At 39.4% G+C, this 19,663-nt stretch overlaps 2 protein-coding genes across 9 annotated transcripts in view; one reads left to right on the forward strand and one right to left on the reverse strand.

The window, feature by feature from the left end:
- The window catches only part of LOC143360548 (uncharacterized), a 125,585-nt gene extending 111,707 nt beyond the window's left edge, over window positions 1-13,878 (forward strand). For 6 of the 7 annotated variants that reach the window (XR_013083293.1, XR_013083297.1, XR_013083296.1 and 3 more), the window contains exons 17-21: window positions 769-837; window positions 2,803-3,828; window positions 7,487-7,700; window positions 11,836-11,914; window positions 12,464-12,620. Coding sequence is in view for 1 of the 7 variants with exons in the window: in XM_076799504.1 (XP_076655619.1) it covers window positions 769-837; window positions 2,803-3,801; window positions 11,836-11,914; window positions 12,464-12,575 (1,259 nt within the window). In the remaining 6 variants the exon portion in view is untranslated. Of the gene's footprint in view, window positions 1-768; window positions 838-2,802; window positions 3,829-7,486; window positions 7,701-11,835; window positions 11,915-12,463 lie in introns of all 7 variants that reach the window. The other variant, XM_076799504.1, reaches the window with a different exon arrangement.
- Window positions 13,879-14,847: 969 nt separating this feature from the next.
- Window positions 14,848-18,651, reverse strand: Eif1a (eukaryotic translation initiation factor 1A). Of its 2 annotated transcripts, XM_076799540.1 has the most exons (6): window positions 18,493-18,651; window positions 18,173-18,256; window positions 17,704-17,940; window positions 17,530-17,630; window positions 17,376-17,409; window positions 14,848-16,521 (listed from the first exon to the last, which is right to left on the reverse strand). In XM_076799540.1, the coding sequence occupies exons 1-5, from the start codon at window positions 18,506-18,508 to the stop codon at window positions 17,404-17,406; spliced, it is 444 nt and encodes a 147-aa protein (XP_076655655.1). In that variant the 5' UTR covers window positions 18,509-18,651; the 3' UTR covers window positions 14,848-16,521; window positions 17,376-17,403. The 2 variants fall into 2 exon arrangements, with proteins under 2 accessions (XP_076655655.1, XP_076655654.1); XM_076799539.1 differs by having other exon boundaries at window positions 14,848-17,409.
- Window positions 18,652-19,663: the final 1,012 nt, after the last annotated feature.

A 19,663-nucleotide genomic window follows, 5' to 3' on the forward strand; every position in this document is an offset into this window, starting at 1 on the left:
TTTTCTTTTGTCTTGTATCTCTGTACATTTTTCGGGGACAGAGCCCTCCCCACTCCAGAAGATTGTCTATGTTTCAATCACTTACTATAACAGTGAATCCATGTACTATCTTGAACGTCTCACTTTATAGTATGACAAATGTATCTCTGAATGTGTAACAACGCGAGTAGGACACACGTATTTTCACACGTCTAGCGTAGAAACGACGTTAAAGAAAAAAGAAAAAAGAAAAAAGAAAAAAGAAAAAAAGAAAAAGTACAACCCATGGTTTCGATTTATTTGCTGTTCTTATTTTTTCAGTTTGTGCGTTCTTAACTTCTCTTAACATTTCTTTAATGCATGTTTTCAGGTTTTTTACGCTATTTTTTAACATTCGATATACGTATATACATATATGTGTATATACATATATGTATATGTATATGTATACATTAGATCCGATTGTTTGTAACACGTCGGTGAAGAACAGGCAACCGGCTACCTTTATTTCCCCGTTTATCCGTTTTTCTTTGTTAATTATAGCGTGTAAACGTTATCCATAGAACCGTCGCATACACACGATTAATCTGTTGTTTTTGTACGGTGAAAAAAGAAAACTGTATCTCATTGAATTAACAGGAGACCCACGGCTAGCGAAGCATGAACCGAGGTATGCCATGCAGGGAAAAACCATCATTCATCTAATCTCTCTTTGTCAGTTCATTGCTTTCAATGTTCACCAAGCGATTACCATATTGTGCTCACGTACCTGTTCGATGACTTTTTCAGATGTCATCGACGAGGCCTCCAGAAGGGCGAGGACATTGGCAGACCAGGCCCACACGATGTCGAAAGCAGGTAACGTATGGTCAGCCGAGAGCTAGAGAGAAAAAAAAAAGAAAAAGTTCACAGTATACACAGATCACAGGCCCAAGATCAATACGTTAGCAGATTCTATTTTGGTGCCCTCATTTATATTTAGCTTTATCTTCCATAGTTAGCACCTGCCGACGCTTTCACACTGACTAATTAATTGTGCGCACGTCTCTTACTAAATAGATACCTCGTTTGTGGCATTGACGCGAGACTGTCAGAAACGCGCCGTTACATTTGTACAATAATATCGACCGCTCGCGACACACCTTCTCACATCCATTTCTATTTTCATAATACGCGCCGCTATCGAAAAGACACCGACCTCTGACAATTTCTCCGTAACGGTGGAAAATGACGTTCGATGACTTTGCAGATCTTCTGCCAAATTTCATCCCTCTGCGATTGTCTCAACGCGAGTTACAAACCGTTTGGTAGAATTTGGTAAAATCTTTGTTCTTTGTTAATCATTTGTTCTTGAAACTTGCACCAACATGTTCGTGACATTTTCCCGATTAAAACGACCCCAAACACGACGCAATTTGGATTACAGGTACTCGTTTAATCCACGATAGAGCGGGACCTCGATTATCCGAACAGTAAAATATGAACGTTCAGATAAAGGGACAGTTATATCGTCACAATTCCGGATTAAATCTTTATGTCTTGTACAATAAATCTCATATGAATCACTCTAGATTGACCTGTTCAAAGAACAGTTTAGATCCAGACATCGTCGGTTCGGATAATCGAGGTTGCACTAAATCGTGCACTGCGCAAACAAACATGTTCCGAATCATGCCGTGTTTGGGCTCGTATTAATCAGAAAAATGCGGCGAATGCGTCGATAAAGGTTTCACAAAAGACCAACTAAAAGTGGAAAAGTTTTTTGAATATATCTGCTAAAAATTATGTCTCTTATTCTACTGAATCGCTGGTAGCGCCCGTTGCGATCTACAGAGCCGGATAAAATTGGTCAGCAAAGTTGTTAAACCTAATCTCCCATCATCGCGGAGGACCTAAGGAGCAATGGCACTTTTGGATAGTGTCGCGTAAGGAAACTTTAGTTGAATCGACGTAGCCTAGTCCTTCTGTTATCTCTCCTAGTTCTGTAGCATACGTCTTTCGATCATACTCCGCAATCATTCTGTCGCTGTAAAGATCGATCTCAATCGCTTCGAACGACGATCGCCACGCCGAGCCACGCTTATTCGAATTGTTCCCCGCAAACGAGAACGACCATCGACGACTGCGCGACCGTTGTCGCTGCGCAGGGTACGTTTTAGTAAGACTCAGGCGCCACGAATTAGACACCATTTAACTGAGTGTTTCTTTTTATAAACAAACTAATCCTGTTGCAGTATTGATACTAACTAAATACTGAATGTAGAAAGTGTTCTGCACACACATACACACACACACACACACAGAAAGAGACCAACATGCAAACCAGCGATGGACACGTATGTCCGCTTTAGGCGAAACGTTTCCCCCACCAACGTCTCTTTCGCGCAGCGCGCACCTTCGCTGCGCAGCGGTGCCTCCTGTGCGCGACTTATGCTGTCTATCCACACGAGGCACCGCTGCGCAGCGAAGATGCGCGCTGCACGAAAGAGACGTTGGGTGGGGGAAGCAGGCAGCCGAGGGGCCCCTACCGTGCCCACCGCTGACGTAAACGGACACGCAGTCAAACGCCCAAACACACGAATACCAACCCTACACGAAGAACCGGCGTGTGCACGCGCGCAATTTAGCCTATTCGCAACGACGTTGCGCCGTGTATGTGTCGTCGCGTGCACGCGCCGCGGTTACGGTAATGTGAGACAGACACGCTGAATCTTTTTCGAGTCCATCTGTCGCAGCTGGGCTAGAGATCGAAATTCTTAGTGTGTATCAATGTGCTTTATGTCCTTGTTCCTGTTCTTGTCCATGTCCTTTTGGATGGGTCAGGGCATGATTCGGCTGAGATTGATGGGACTGTAGAGAGGCATGCTACTTCTGCTCCAACAAAGCAACCTGTTCCCGCCCCGCGTCACTCCACCAGGTCGTCCATCAAAACAGACTTTCATCTAGACCTGAAAGACACCTCGTACACGCCGTACAGTCCCAAACATAAGACCACGGACCAGTCGAAGCTGCAACACGAGGACCGCGCTTCGGAGAAGACCAGCCCCAAGAGCAAGATCCCGGTCAAAGTGAAAAAGTCCCTGGACAATCAAACGCAGAACATTATCAAAGAGGACGCACGATTAGACTCGCTCGCAAAGATCTCGCCCGACCACGATCATCTCGTTGAAAGGACTCCCGAGAAGGAGCCGATGGACGATGTCCGAGAGAAGACTGACCTGACGAAGCTAGAGCTGTCCATGACGCACAGTATAGTACCCGGTGACGTGATCGACGGCGATCCAATGATAGACTGTATCGAGGGTAGTTCTAGAATCCTGGAGATCGGTTCGCCGATGACGAACGAGACGACCACTCGCACAACAACGATCTCGAAGACTGAACGAACGGAAGAGCTGACGTCGAAGGAGATCGTGGTGAAGACTGTGACGACTGTACGGTGCGAGACTCTCGGTGCCGAGCAAGTCGAGCAGATTATCCGAACGGTGGCCACCGGCGAGGACGCTATTGTTCTCGATCAGGCCAGAGCGATGGTGGCCGAGGTGACAGAGCCGTGGCGGCAGATCGCCGATCGCTCGAATGAGAAAGCCGAGCTATGGGACAGCCAGCTGTCCCAGGACACGTCCCCCGGGTCCGGGAACGGGGACACCTATCCGAAAAACGGTAGCTCGAGGCACGATTTGCAAAGCGACACTGAGAGCGACGGCTCGCCACCGCCGAGGAGAAGATCGCCGAGCAAGAGGCGTACGTTGGGCAGTTCCAGCGGGTCTGATGTAGCACTGCACGAAGGTGCGGAGCTGTCCCCGTTGGAGGACGACCAAGGTACCGCACTCACAGCTAACCTTCTAAGTAAGCAATGTACATATCCCGCTATCCAACGTTCTTACTCGAGGCGGTTAGAGACCGAGGAACTAAAAGGCCAGCCGTTCCGAGACGCGTTCATCGTCAATCTCGCTTCTTATGCATGACGTAGAACCCTTGTCCATCTGTTTTATTGTTTCTGTTCTATCCCCTAGCCGTAGCATACCCCCCACGGCGACACCCTTGGGTTTCGGGAGGAAGCGATCTGGTGATTAGAGTCGTGACACTGTTCAATGGCGCTTCAAGTTTGACGGTGGCTTGTGGTGGCGAACCCTTCGCCAGGTCTGGCAGCCATTTTGTGGCATCCTGTGCTCTAGAATCATCAATTTTTATGAAACATAACTTGTTTTGTACCGATATTGATTGACTGCGGATTTTTCTGTACACGTTTGTTTTGATTGTGGTCGGGTGAAAATGATACAACATTTTTATCATAAAGGCAGAAAATCCGCAGTCGTGTTAAACTGTATCCATCGTTTTGTTCAGAAATGCGTACAGAATAGTTGAACATAAAAATTGTGTGACTATTACCATCAGAACACAAGGCATCTTCAAATTTGGAAAACTTGCAAATTCGAGTTCGCAGCACAGAATTTATAGAGTATAGCCAAGATACTGTTTATGACGTCGTTATAATATACTGCTTGAATAGTTTATACATGTAGAACAAACGGTACAGAAAGAAATAGAAATTTGTTGAACAGTGTGATCGATAGTTCCAGTTGCACAGTTGCTGGTAAACAAATTGTCTCTCGGTTGAAATTCTATTTGGACAAAATAGAATGCGATATATCATAACGAATCAAAACTTCCCCACTATATGTGTTGTAACGTTCTACTAATCTTGTTCCGACTAACCCTCGCTTAGACAATAGACAATTCTTGATAAATACCCTAAATGAATTTTTAACAGCAGAAAAGAACCGAACCTAATTTCCTTGGATCAGGATCACAACCATAGTACAGTCTCGGCCTAATTTCTACATATTCTTTGCACACGGCGTTGCATGACTTCAAGCTTGCATAACAAAACTATAACTCTGAGGTGTATCCAGGGTCGCCAGATCAAGACTTGTTGCCCCCACTTCCGCCGCGGGCCGGTCACGTGACGCGTTTCTCCGCTACTGGCGGAGAGAGGGTAACTGTATTCCCCTCGATTCGCGGTCCCTCCCCTCATCTGGCGACACTGGGTGTGCCTGCACAAGGTGGAAGGATGTTGAATAAAAAATATATATATTTATAAAACGATAACTACTCGCAAAGAAAAACAAAGCTTGTGACAGGCAGTTTCGTAAAATTTGCGTACCTGTGTGGTTTCTGATTCTTCGTGGACTTACCGTGGGGATGAGATCTCTGTCATTTTCATAGGGTGATTTGGTGATCGAGTTCAATGTGCTTCGTTCGAAAGGAAGATTTTCTTCTTCCCCCTATTTTTTTCTATTTTTTTTTTTTTTATTTATTTTGCCTACCCGTTTGGTCTTGGTTGGACGGATAAAATTGCGAATCAGGGGCTTCTGGGACTAGCATACTTTTTCACTGACGTTCATCCATGGTTAGACATTTTATGTGGCGTGTAAAACATTCTCTGCGGTCAAAAGGAAATATCTTTGCTCTGCATACCTCCTCCTCTCTTCCTATAATAAATAGTCGGGACAATAATTATTTATCTTATAGAAGTACCATTTACAAAGAGTAATGCTCAAAATATTTCCTCCAAAGATTTCATCGTTTGAAATAAATAACATAGTGTTTTTTATTTTAACAGTTTCGAAATTAACTATTTTTATTTCTACAGTTTCATGCATAAAATAAAGTACTTCTATTTTAACAATCTGCTGCATGGAGTGGAATATCTTTATTTAGATAATTTAGAATTTCAAGAACGTTGGAATAAATTGTTTGAAAGCAATTTTTCCAGATATAAGGGTACGGAAGCATGATATTTCTTTTTAAACACACCCGGTATATCGCATACAGCATTCATGATTACACATGTGTATCACATGCAGAGATCATGAGGTAATAGGGGTGACAATATTAAAAGGAGACTAATGGAACTCAATTAATACATGTGATTACACGCATAGACGATTCGATTAACCCTAATCCTTTCATTTCGTTCAAGATCAAATGAAAATCCCCTGGCCCTAAAAACCCGTGAGAAACAAATAATTATTTCGACGAAAATCGCATCAAAATTACATGGGTTATACTTCTATAACATAATTATTTATCAAATACTTGTAACAGCTCACTAAAACCTTTCCAAAAGCCTCAGGAGTGCTCAATCAAAAAGAAAAGAGAAATATTATTTCGGCTTCATAATGTTACATGTTCTACAACCCTGTCCCAAGCGAAGCTTCATACTGGGCTGAACTTAATCCACAAAACTATCCATGATTAATCCCACGGAGTAATGAATCTCGTGAATAACATCAGGAGTAATGAGGCTACCCAGCTTTCGGGCTATCGATGTGTTCTATTCACAAAATTCTGGACGAAAGCCTCTGTCATGTGTCTCGGACTATCAAAAATCAGTCGCCATCGCTGCAAGTCATTCGAGCGGGGGCTCGACACCTGCTATTCTCTTCATTTACGTGGTCCGACTCATACTTAACGAGACTGCAGTTGCAACAATCTTTTCCGCACTGTATCTTGCAATTTTTATCTGCAAACTTCCCAAAAAGTAAACATTTTGATTTGAGTAAATTTAAGGAAGTATTCACATATTCATTTTTCTTCGTCAATCTGAGAAGATTTAATAATCAATTGAGATAATTCTAGTATTTTTATTATCGTTTTAATGAGGTGCAAAGGGTGACAAAATTTGGTTTGGGTATCGTCATTTTTTAATCGCAAATTTTCTCACGCAGTTATCTATAAACATGTGTTCAAAAATTTATAAAAAATTGCAAGCATAGCTGTGGAGGATAAATAAATCTTTTAATGAAATTCGTAAAAATTGCAAATGTTGTAGAATGTTTGAGAACAGTCTGGTTGCAAAGAATACAGCGTGGAAAAGATGGATTGGTAGTTTAGAATTACAATAAAAGCTATGAAAATATCATTCGGAGTGACGATAAAAGCTTCAAAATAGTTCTTCGTTCTGTTTATAGTGGAGCTGCTATAACAATACAACTGAATTTTGTGCGAATAATCTGCAAATGCAAGAAGGTTGAAAGAGTACTCAGCATTGTACACCTTAACCTTTCAATTTCGATTTCATTCTATAAATTAATTAAATAAATTGTTACTTTACGAAAATTTGCTGGCAGTTAGAGTGGCAGCTTAACACTAAACCTACCGACGCCGGTCAAATAACTAGTTCTAGATTTTTTACCATAGAAGTATTTAAATTATAAAGATTATAAGCTAAATAAATTAGATGTTGGAAGACAGTATATACCAGTTACTTTTGGTGTAAATAAATTCGGTATTAATATTCTAAATATTACATTCGAGGCTCGGTGGGTTTAATGTGAACGGAAGCAAACCAATTAGGGGTGAGTCGGACCACGTATCTCGCTGGTCTCTTCATACTAATCACGGCGTGGGCAAACGCGGTTCAGTGAGAAATTTTGCGAAAAGCTTGAAAAACGGCACGAACCGGATAGAGCATAGTTTCATAGGAGGCGTAATGTTTAAGTGACAGAAACAGACAGTTCGATACGGTCAGTTTGCTCGAGCACGGTTGAGGGAACGCCTAGGACGAAGACTTCCGGTAGAGCAGGCTGCGCATGTTGGATGAGCGTAGCCGCCGCTACGTTGGTGGTCCTACTAGCAATTTTTCTTACCCTGGAGCCACAAACATTCCAACGTGCCATCTACACCCTCTCTAACAATTACCCGAGGCAAGCTGGGTACGATTTACCCTTCATTTTTATTTATTTCTTTTTAGACAAAGAGAAAACAAGCCGTAAGCTGTTTCGTTTGGTCAACCATGTAACGCTCTGAACACTCGTCCCATGCCCAAAATTTGCTATCTAGTCAGATACTTACACATCACTCGACACAGACGACTTTTAATGTTCCGAAAATGTTTGACTGTACGTTAACATGGGGCGGTACGAAAGCTAGCGCGTCTAAAACAATTTTAAACAATTCTAAATTCTATCACGATCGTCGGACCGTGAATTTTTACGCAAGTACACCTTCCGGTGGACTGATTTCCTAAAATCTCAAAACCGAAAAGAGCTTAACTTAAAAACTTAAGGAAAGATCTTCAAACGTAGAAGGAACTTCGACAAACATTTTAGGAATATTCAACACACGTCACACTGTATTATACAATCCCCAATTGAACGCAACTCGAGAATCCTAAATTTCAGGCAAACATGCTCGACATGAGTTAGGCCGCTATTAGATTAGGCCACTGGTGGCGCAAACTGGTAGTACCACCGTAACAGGAAACGCGTTTATTTCCGTTATCGATGCAACGCTATGCTGCGCTATTGCACGAGGAAAATGGCATCAAACGATACTTTGCTCCTCCTTGCTTTGTCATTGAAAGAGAGGAGGAGAGGGAATCGGAAAATGCATATACATCCGATGCTAGTTTCAAGAAAAGAGAAAGGATTATGTTATTCATTGTTTCTTTGCGAAATTTTCTTTTAGTTTAAATTGTCAAAGTCGTCGTTTGACGTCAATTGGTTTTCTAGCAATGCTGGTGGCTTAGTGTAATAGCGGTCTTAGGTTCGCAAAGGTATGCAGTGTCCCAGAAAATCGACGGTCAATTCTACCGCGTCTGTTATGGCAAGACACCAAATAATTGCGCGGAGTTAGGGCAGTGTAAATAGAGAGGGGATCTCGGAGCAACATCGGTTGCCGAATTCTCGAAGAACCGATCGGAACCGATCCGTTCGGACGTCACGTATACAAGCTTTCTTTTTCTAAACAGGTTCGATCGATCCCACCGTGATAGCGAATGTGCTGCATGATTTACTGATATAATCGACACCTTGCATGACCCTAAAATTGCATCTATAGTCTGTCAAAGTCTCAAGTTGTTGTCTCCCGCAGCGTTTTCACACGCCGACGATGTTTACGTTCTTTGGATCTGTCTACATTTTTTTTTTTCTATTCTTCCATCGTTCTACTTACCTCCCTCGACTGATCAAAAACCACCGTTTCTGTTTTTTTTTTCTCGCTTGATGCACGTTTACCCCCTCAAAAAAGAAAAAAAAACAAAAAATGAGAAAACCGAGAGAGAAGAGTTCCTCGTTTCTCACGTTTGGTTTCATTCTAGTTTTTCACTATTTTACCCTTTCTAGCTCTTCTGACAATAAGCAACTCAAGATAAAGCTAAAGTGTAGAGGGACCAACAAATCTTATTATTTTTAGACAGTTTAGGATTGTTAGGCGAATCGTCATGTAAGTAGCTATCTTATTAATCTCTATTTATACATTTTGCGTGTCGACACGAGATTACCCTGTGCCCATACACACCATGCAAAAATGATCGAAACGATTGTGCATTCGATATCTCGACCACGATCATACCTCTCATTCGCTTTCGGAACGTACGTGTACCACGGTACCGAATCGTTCGCAGCTTGTCAATGCAAAACGCCATAATTTAGGACAGCGTTGTTTTTTTTCCTGATTGTTCCCCTTTCTTTCTAATCGTTTGTTCGTCGATCATGGCGAGAGAAGCGCTCCTTCTGTCCATCACTTCCGGCGGCAGAGACTTGCTGGCGGATGAATTATGTCAAATTGTCCGGCAAGTTTGCACTGCGTTGCGAATAATTAATTGTTTCTTCCGATCGAGTCTTTTCGGAACAATTGTTATAAATCTCTGTCCTTTCGAGGTTCTGAAATACTATTATCCCAGAACTATCCCCAGGGGCCTTTCGAAGAGTAGTATCTTCTAACCGATAATTGTCTCTGGTCAGACCCGTGCTTTGGACAATTATCGAGTAGACACTGTACTGGTAATAGTTTTATTAATTTCAGCCTTCTCGGCCTTGAAATGGACTTGGTTATAATATTCCAGAATATACCGAATACAATTTGTTTCTTTCTCCAACAATCTCAACAAGCCAATAATTTATTAAAATCCATAGTCTACTTATGAGGCGGTTATTTAAATAAAAAGGGTGAGGGACTGTTTCTCTTAGGTTCAGAGACTATTCGAACGGACATAAATATTTTACAAATGTATACTAATCTGAAAAAAGGTGGTTTAAAGTACCGAATTTTCCGGGAAACCTCGAAAGGACCCACCACGCAATAAATTGTTGTACAATTTCTCTGAAATCATGCTGTATAGTATAGTCGGAAGAAACGACAGGCCTCTCCCTCCCTCGGAGCACAAGCTAACAATTATAACAATCGGACGACCTCTGCAGTTAATAATTCTTCAGCGATACTTGACCGTTCGTCTAACAACACTAACTGATGGTAGTTAGTACGCGCCCCTTTAAACTTGTTGCCACTATAATACACAGGGTGTTTCAATGAGCTCTACGGTCAAAACCAGAGACAGTTTTCCTCGGTCGAAAATTGTAAGTACGCAACTGTTGACACGAGAACAGATATTATTAACTATCTCGAACCTATATAATGATCGTTTGACCGTATCGTATGCATAACATTGTGCAACTCGTAAAATTCTTTGGTTTTTCATAGACGTTGGGAATCGATTAATACTTTTGTCGATCTTGTTCTTTTTAGCGGTTTCTTTACCGACCATATTGTTTCGTCGAATGATCAAAATAATCTAGCGTACACGTTCCAGTAGCGTAATTTTGTTCCTTCTTTGAACGGCAAGTTCGAACGATTCCCCCATTTTTGAGTAGTTTTAGCAATTTTGCGAGACCTCGAGTATATAGACATTTTTGTTTTGATTCGTTTGATTTTTATTGGGGTTTCTTTTTCTTTTTCTTTTTGTTTTAGCGATTAGACTCCGAGCCGTCCTTACTCGTTTTCCACCGAAGGAACCCCCTTTCTGTTTTTCACCGTAGACAATATACTCTTCTGTTGTATCGGAGAATATTACCTAACGACTAACTGCTAAACGCTTTATTATTCAGTAGCTTTTATCAGCGCTTCACACGAGCTCGCTGCGTGCAGCACAGTCCCGCCTACGAGGACGGTTTCCTTCGACAGTCTTCTGTTAATGAATCTCGACATTTTCGTGGTAATTGGGCCGAACATACGCGGCACCATGTTCTTTCGAATTTCGTCTCTAAATCCTCCGGAAAATCAATTATCTTCGTCGCAACTTGATAGAGGATTTATATATATTTTATAGAGTTACCTCCGGTCATTTCACCACTACAATTACACGGGCATAAGTTTGTCACATTTCCATTCTTTCGTCTTCCGTTTGATTACCGTCGAAAGTGCACCGATTTTCATTAATAAGAGCGTCCGAGTGGATCGAAATCATTCTCGCAAGGATTCCGAACATGCCTCGGTAATGATGACTCTCGAACGATCGAGTGCGACTCTCAAGCGCTGCTATTAGTGCATAGTACTCAAAATTCTACCCGATTTCGCCGGATATTCGAATTCAGATCACATTCAAATCGTTCGAACAGAACACTTACACGCGATGAACAAACGATAGAACGTTTCGATATTGTGTTCATCGCCGGTACAGTTTGTTCGTCCAATCGTGGTGAGAATCGCGAGAATTTTATGAATTTCTTTTTTTTTTTTTGTTTCTGAACGAATTTCGCGATAACTCGCGGGGAAATGATAAGCGAAGTGTAAGAAAAGCGGTTGCATAGTTGGCTGATTGAGTGAAAATGCGTATTATACATATATATATATATATATATATTATATATATTTTGTATCGTCAAATGTATAGTGATGTTGTTACTTTTTTTATATGTGTCTAGTATTACCCCTTGTTTTGGGCATGATGTAAAATTGAGAGATCTATACAATTGGTACTTGTATCTATGTGAACCGCTAAAATAGTAAGAGTAAACGCATCACGCCGATTCAGGAGCACGGATTTTGACCAGTTTATCGTTTGTTACGCAGAATCTGACTTTTTGCAACACAGTGAGCCATCCTTCATGGAAACGACAACGACAGAGGTGGACCCTGACACGCAGGAAAGGTAACGAGAGACAACGCGAACAGAAACGCCCATAATCGCAGACAGAAATTAGATTGTCGTCCCGGAGAGTTTCCTATCGAAAGCAATTTTCTGAATACACCGAGGATGAGTAAAACTGTCTTTTCAAATTCGGCTTCGGCGCGTTGAAATTCACAGGATTAACCCTTTGCACTCGAAGCTATTTTAATTCCAAAATGAAACATTTCTTCCGACCTAGAATACTGCCCTCCTATATATATATATTTTTCATGTTATACATACGAAAATAGTGCACCTTACTCGTGCAATACCGAAATGTTTAGTAATTTATTGAATACAAACAAATTCGATAATGTAAAAAATATTTTGAATAATGATACAGCAATTTTTACTGGTGCATTACAGTCACCATTCGAGTGCTAAGGGTTAATTATAGTGCAAGCATAAAAGTTACAAATTGCATATACAAATTTGTTATACAATTTTTCTGATCCCGGTGTACCGATCGACAAAACTCCATTGTTCCAACTGAAGAAAAGAAAAAATATACAAACGACATATCTTTTTCAGAATAACGAGACCAGTAACTCAAGTCACAACGACCAGCGGAGCCATAAGCGGCGCAGAAGATCTACGGGACGTGATGCAGAAGTTCATGATGGAGGAAAGGCGGGATCAGTGAACCGGCGAGCACGGGAGCGACGAAATCGGATCTTTCGGCTAGAAGTAGACGAAGAAGAAGAAGAAGAAGAAGACGAAGAACCGCGAGACAATTTCAAGAAATATTTCCGTAGCACTTAATTCGAGAACGAAGCGCGCCGGCCGAGTCCAGCTGGACGCGTCCTCGAGCGTCCAGCCGGTCACGCCTCTCGATCCGAAGATCAAGGGAAACGATCTCTTCGATCACCAGAGAAATCGTTGCAGCGTTTTCGTCCGAATTCGAGAGAGAGATGGAAAGAAAGCATGCACGACAATTTTACTATCACACTCATGGCCTACGCTTCGACATTTGCTTGCCTTTTCGGTTACGATTCTGTTGCCTTAACGCGTTTACGTTCGAACACTTGCGATCGACTAGCTAATCGCGATCCACCGATCGATGGCGTGATCCGCTAATCTTCGCCAAGCTAACCCGTCCATGTACAACGCCTTTCTCGAGTTGTTCGACAAGCGAAAAGAGAGAACGAAAGAGCGAGAGAGAGAGAGAGAGAGAGAGAGAGTGAGAAAGCGAGAGAGAGAGAGAAAGAGAGAATGAGAATCGCTGGAACAGTATGGAAAACGCGAACAGAAAGATGAAATTAGGGCTCGTTCGCGTCTACATGCAGGCTCGACCAACTCCACGCCGGTATCTAGATTTGTAAACGACCCGCGGAACGAACGTGATCGATAGATCTCGCGGGACGAACCCGCGAAACTCCGCCGATCGGCCGAGTCGTTCGTTTTTAGCTTTAGGATGATTGTATATCTATCCGCGCTTCATAGGTCTGCAATACCACTTGAGTCACACTGATAAACATATACACGAACATACACACACACACAGAGGGAGAAGACACACGATATATGAAAGAGATTCTAAAAAGAAAAACTGCGAATCCCTCGTTGCGATCCGGAAGATCGAGAGACTCGCGAACCGGATCGCTACGTGGGACCGAACGTTTTTATGAATCGGGATACAATATGTAAATTTAACTTATTTAAAAGAAACAACAATATTTCCTAACAATTTTTAATTGTATATATAATAATTTCTTAGCGTAACCTATATAAATGTACCTATTATACAATTGTAATAATTGCAATATTATAACACGGATATTTTATTTATATAGCTGACAACCATCGGGACAAATTGTTAGTGACAAGTCAAACGAAATCGTGGGATCGAGGGGAACGTTTGACGAACGTGTGTGTTGCGATCATGTAAATTATACTGCGACCACTGCGAACGATCAAAAAGAAAAAAAAAAGATAACAAAAATAAATCGAGAATATTTAACGAATCATCGGCGAACACGACGCGACGACTATAGGGGAAAAAAATGTGTGTTTATTCGAGACGTTCAAACGATTACGAGAGAATACGTTTTAATGTTTAAGCCGCATTAGCTTTCAGTGTATAACACAGTTTTAAAAACGGCACAGAAAGGAATCATATAGTATGTATTTAAATGAAAGAAGACAAAAAATAACAGAATACAGAATGGTTCTGGACTGAACAATGGTCGTGCTTCCAATTTGCATCGTAGGAATGCTTCCTATCTTGCTCAACTTCACACATAAACATTACGAGTTAATCTTTCAGCGATAAGTAAGTACCAAGACCTATACTTCTACTTCTGCGTAAGGACCTGCTCGAAGATTGCTGGTAAAAAATGAACCAGTCTTATATTATGCGAGTTTAAATTATAGAACTCGAATGAAGTTTTATAGAATCGGTCAATCTACACTTTGTTGTCCAGCGAATTTCCTCTACTCGAATAATATGTTGAAATTATTTTATCTAAACTGTCTCAGTTGTAATTGATTGAACGTATAAAGCTGAGCGTAGCAGAAAGCACTCTTTGAAGGCTGCTTCGAAGGAACGTCATTGCTCAGCCCACAACGCAGAACAAAATATACTTTAAATAAGGTATTCTATTAATGTATAATATATTGAAGAATGATATGATTATGCATCTGAAGTTTATAAATTATTATCTATAATGACTGTTATTCTATGTTTAATAGACTTTGCCTAGAGCCTATCTGACCTAAGGACCAAAGGCACAATCACGCACGCATCAAAAAACGAATAAAACATTATGCTCCCATGTACTGTCGTATAACGTTTATTGTGAACCGATTGCAGGCGTTGCGATACTGGCATTTAAATATTCCGACTGCTACGAATACACACAAAAAAAAGAAACAAATGGTTTGTATTTAAACGAAACGAGAAACATATTTTTCCCCCCCCCCTTCTACGATACGTAACAACCGCCAAGCCACTTGTAATAACGACGAGAGAAGACATTGTAAAGTCGAAACGGTTTTTTCATTCATCGTCATTTCTGTCCCGTATGTTAGTAACATTTTTTACGAGTCACTACTATCTTTACTATGTCGCGTACGTTGATAAAGAGACGCGCGAATCGAGCTATATTGAAAGTCGACCATGGTAACTTTACTGGCTAACTAGTAGTTGGTGTTCGATTTGACAAAAGCACGATGACCAATAGGATAACGAAAATATATATTTTTTTTTGTATTTGCAGAGAATTTATTTGTATTATTTATTGGAGATCTTATTATGTATATTGGCCCTTATTTATACGAAATTATTTATTTCGATTCGTGAACGTTTTGTAGTAAATTGTACATAGCCAAATTAATTCGTTACATTCTGCTAAGTGGTAGTTTTTGTACAATGCAGAATAACGAAGTTTGTATCTTCTTCTATCTAAAGGTTGTTGTATCTTTTTACGTTATTTGTGATATTTGCTAGAAGCCAGTAACGTTACATTGAATAAAATATACATTTTGTAATTCTCTCCGAACAGCTACTGTATTTTTCAGTCCGAGAGCACGATAACACCTATATTATTCAATTCTCTGTGACGGTAAAATGTAATATGAATGAAAAACTCTGAGAGCCCATAATTTCTTTACTCGCTTAACGCTAAATTTTCTACTAACGATACTCCAATGAAAGTTTTTCATTGATTCCTATAACGAGAACTGTATAAAAACACATTAAGAGATCTAACTTGTTTTACATTTGATCTTTACTAATTTCATAAAGACGCTATTTATTGCTAAAAATTGTTAAACAGAAATAATATGTATAATCGATTGGAGACGTGTACTATAGTTGTCTCCGATTATGTCTGACTTTGCCAACCGTTTCCTCCAGCTAGCTATATTACTATTGTAAAAAGACGAAAATGGTGTGTGATGATTTCAATGTCGTTTCATTCACATGCGTTCGAATTAAGAGGTATTTAACATTCAGTATCGCATCAGTACGCTTCTAGTTCTGAATGTAATTTTTTCTACAATGTGTTGGTCTGTTCTGTGAATTTAACGCGTACACGCCATGCGGCTACCAATTTTCCTCTATGCTTGAAAACCTTCGTAAATATCACGACGTTACGTTAAAAAATTATAATGCCATTGTATGGCGTACGATATCAAAAATTAACAGAGGAAAGGAAAAAAGTATGATTTTACCATATACTATTATGTGATAGAGTTATCAACGACAATGTAATAAATAAACTGTTGCATTACAATTCACGACATACTTGTAACAAAAAAGGGAGTGAGACGTGGAAGGATCTATACCTCGTTCCCCGATTTATTTTTCAATTATTTTTGTTACTTGTGAGCTTTACAAATTGACTGATAATGAAGAGATTAGTTGGTGATGCCGTTAAAAAAAATTAGTTAACAACAAACGTCAAATCGTCAAACATTCTATACTGGTGTGCACACATGCTCCAATAAATAACACTTCGGTGTTTTATAGATTTTTATTCATTATTAACAGTTGACATTAATTTTCTTTAGTACACATTCATGGAATCATTGTTTTATACAAAAAACAGTTGTAATCTGTATATTCCATTGAATTTTTCGTGTTCCATCTATTGAAATAAAAAGGGTAGTATTCATGAATTTTTTCGAGAATTAAAGATGTAATATAATTCAATTCGAGAAAGTAAAATTAAGTCTGAAACCTATTCATCCTCTAATTAGGAGAACTGCTATTTCGTTTTTACGAGTATTTCTAAATGGAATTTTATTACACTTGTATTGTTAGTTATATATATATATATATATTGCTTTTATATCCATAACTAATAATTCTGGTCTTAAAATTATACTCAGCTGTCTATAAAATACAATTACAAAAACAACTTTTGTGTAGTCGCATTATTATGTTATACACCAGATGATTTAATGAATCGTCTTAATAGATACTGAATTACCGTGATATATATAGTGCTCACTATATTTTTTTCCCGTTTAAAATTGTAGCAATAATCGTTCGATATGAAACGAAAAAATATACAAAAGAAAAAGTTGTTTATAAAGACAATAGAGTAATACTATGAACAATATTAACTATCTATGTGCAATGAGATTTTGCGATAAAAGTTTCGTTATTAAAAATTCTTTTGAGATTAGAAATCTTTAAAACATATTTTTTGGAGAGAAATGTCGATGTGAAGAATGAGATGTTCGTCGTGAAATCACATGACAGTAAACAACAGTTTGTATAGCGAATACTGTTAGTCTAATCGAATTTACAAATTCTGGAAATTCAACGTCCAATAATGCTGGACCGGAATACAATATTATGCACACAATCCGAAATTTATTCATAGATACAGAAAAATTGACTACTTCTTCCAAAAGATTTCAATATTTTAATTGCCTGATAAATGATAGCACGTTGTAAAACAAATAGGTGTTTCCATGTACTTTTTATCCATACCTTTTAAGTATGATTATACTGAAGGTCATCAGATCTGTAAGTCATGGAAAATATTTTATTCTTATTTTATTATATTCGGCTAAATAGTCGAAAAAATTCTTTAAAGACATTTCTCAGCATGCAAAAACATATGATATCGAAAATAAGAACTCACATTGTCAACGTCATCTTCATCATCATCGCTAATTTCATCACCGAATTCAATATCTTCGTCGAAACCGTCTTCGACGAAGGTGACAGTGTCATTGATACGTACTGTAACAAGAAAAATTCGATTGAGTGTAATGTCCACACTATTTTAACGACAACATTGGTCATTTAAACTTACCAGTCTCAGGGAATTCGCCATACGTTTTCAAGTTACGAGCTTCATCTGATGTATACTTCAAAATAACATCGGCTTTCGCGTTTTGATACTCTCGCAAACCAATTAATATAATGTCACCCTGATTAATCCATACTTTTTTTCGTAACTTGCCTCGAATGTGGCACAGTCGTTTGACACCGTCGAAGCACATTGCTTCTAGTCTCCCGTTACCAAGCATCTTTGTAACTTGTGCATATTCTGAAGAAAATCGTAAAAAATACGAAATTCAACATATATATGTATATATATATATGTACGTGGGACACTTCCAAGGATCCAGAAATTTGTCATTTAATCAATAAGTAAACAGAGCTTCACAATAGTGATGAAGAAATGTATTATTAACTTCAAAGAGATTCGAACAAACGAGGAAGAACCTTGGAAACACCCCTTGTGCAAACATTTCGAAATTTCGTTGCGAAATTTTTACCTTGTCCGTCTTCTTTGAACACCAACTCTCGTTTCTCCGTTTCGTTTTCGTTCTTACCCCTTCTCCTGTTTTTACCTCCCTTTCCTGGTCAGAAACAATTAAAACCATAATATTTTCGAGAATATCGGGCGGCAAACGTACAACGAAAAAAAAAACAGGCTTCTGTTACTCTGCGTTAAACTATTTCGGGAGCAAGGTTGACATTAACAGGTTAGGACAACTAACCACATTGCACATTGAAAGTTACATTACTTTCTACATAGATATTTACACTTTTCGGAAATACAGGAAAACACGATAAGATAGAATTGTTTACGAACCCTTATTTTTCGGCATATTGATTTGCTAGATCACAGTCGGGCAGTAATTACACAGAGGATTCTGACAACGAAAGACAATAATTTCGATGCTCTAAAAACGAGTTTTGCACAATCTGCACTCTGCACCTCATGGAGTGGCCATAGACAATGATATCTGTGGTAGAGACCATGAACGATGACCTGCACACTCGCTGATCATTTTGATCACATGACGACCAGCGTCATTACTTTTTCAATAATTTTATTGCAACGGCAAATACAAAGATGCTAAAAATTGAATATACAATCCATCGTTCGTCGGTGCGAATTATTTCATTTAGGCCGAAACAGATCGAGCAAACTTCGGAACATCAAGATTCAACAATGCGAACACTCTCTTGTAATGTTGTATTCCACGATTAGCAATGGATTCTGGAAAATGCGAGAAAGCAACGAAAACCATGAGAAAAACAATATTTAAATTGCGTGAGATTGTTTTTGATGTTGTACATTAATGATTGCAGTTTCCGAGGTCATCTTTATCTAGTAAGTAATTTACGCAGATATTTATGCAGCGAAAATATGTCCAAATATGCGAGCGAATGAAACGTTTCAAATTATGCAGAATATACGCATCCAGGATATGCAAATAAAAGATATAAGATAATGACTATGATAAAGTGGATCAAAACAAGAATAAAATGTTATTGTTTCTGCTAACGTTTTTAAATTAACAAAGAGGAAATGGCAGTGTTCATGCCGGGGTATTGGTGCGTAGGTATAGTGCTGCACCAAGCGGCGTATGTGAACCCTAACAATGTTGACTGTTCGAAGCGGTTTTAGAATGTGGTCGCGCTGGAATTTTTGAACTTTTGAGAGCTTGAATTAACGGTGGAAAATTGCTCTTAATGATAGATTCATTTAGGTTTACAGATAGAATCGAAATCATATCGAAAACTTCGCAAACCTAGTTACTGGTAGCTTCGACAAAATGGTTGCAGTTTAGGGGATGCTTCAACCGAATAAATTTATTAAACAAACACTGTTTGTATGTAAATCGAATACTACCGGAAGAATTAATGCCGAGGCGCAATTTCATGCGCCCCATATTTACGAGCGTCGTCATATCTGCATTTTTTCTACGAAATGCATTATAAAATCGCTGCAAAACCACTAAAATGAGAGAATGGAG

The sequence above is a fragment of the Halictus rubicundus genome, chromosome 13 (assembly GCF_050948215.1).
Source record: "Halictus rubicundus isolate RS-2024b chromosome 13, iyHalRubi1_principal, whole genome shotgun sequence".
Taxonomy (NCBI): Eukaryota; Metazoa; Arthropoda; class Insecta; order Hymenoptera; family Halictidae; genus Halictus; species Halictus rubicundus.

Excerpts from the sequence above, each read along its gene's own strand:
- Eif1a (XM_076799540.1), bottom strand. Across the intron at positions 17,941-18,172 it reads GTTCAAAGAAGACGGACAAG|AATATGCACAAGTTACAAAG; the intron begins GTAAAAATTTCG and ends GATTTTCTTCAG. Across the intron at positions 17,631-17,703 it reads TGGCGAATTCCCTGAGACTG|TACGTATCAATGACACTGTC; the intron begins GTAAGTTTAAAT and ends TTCTTGTTACAG.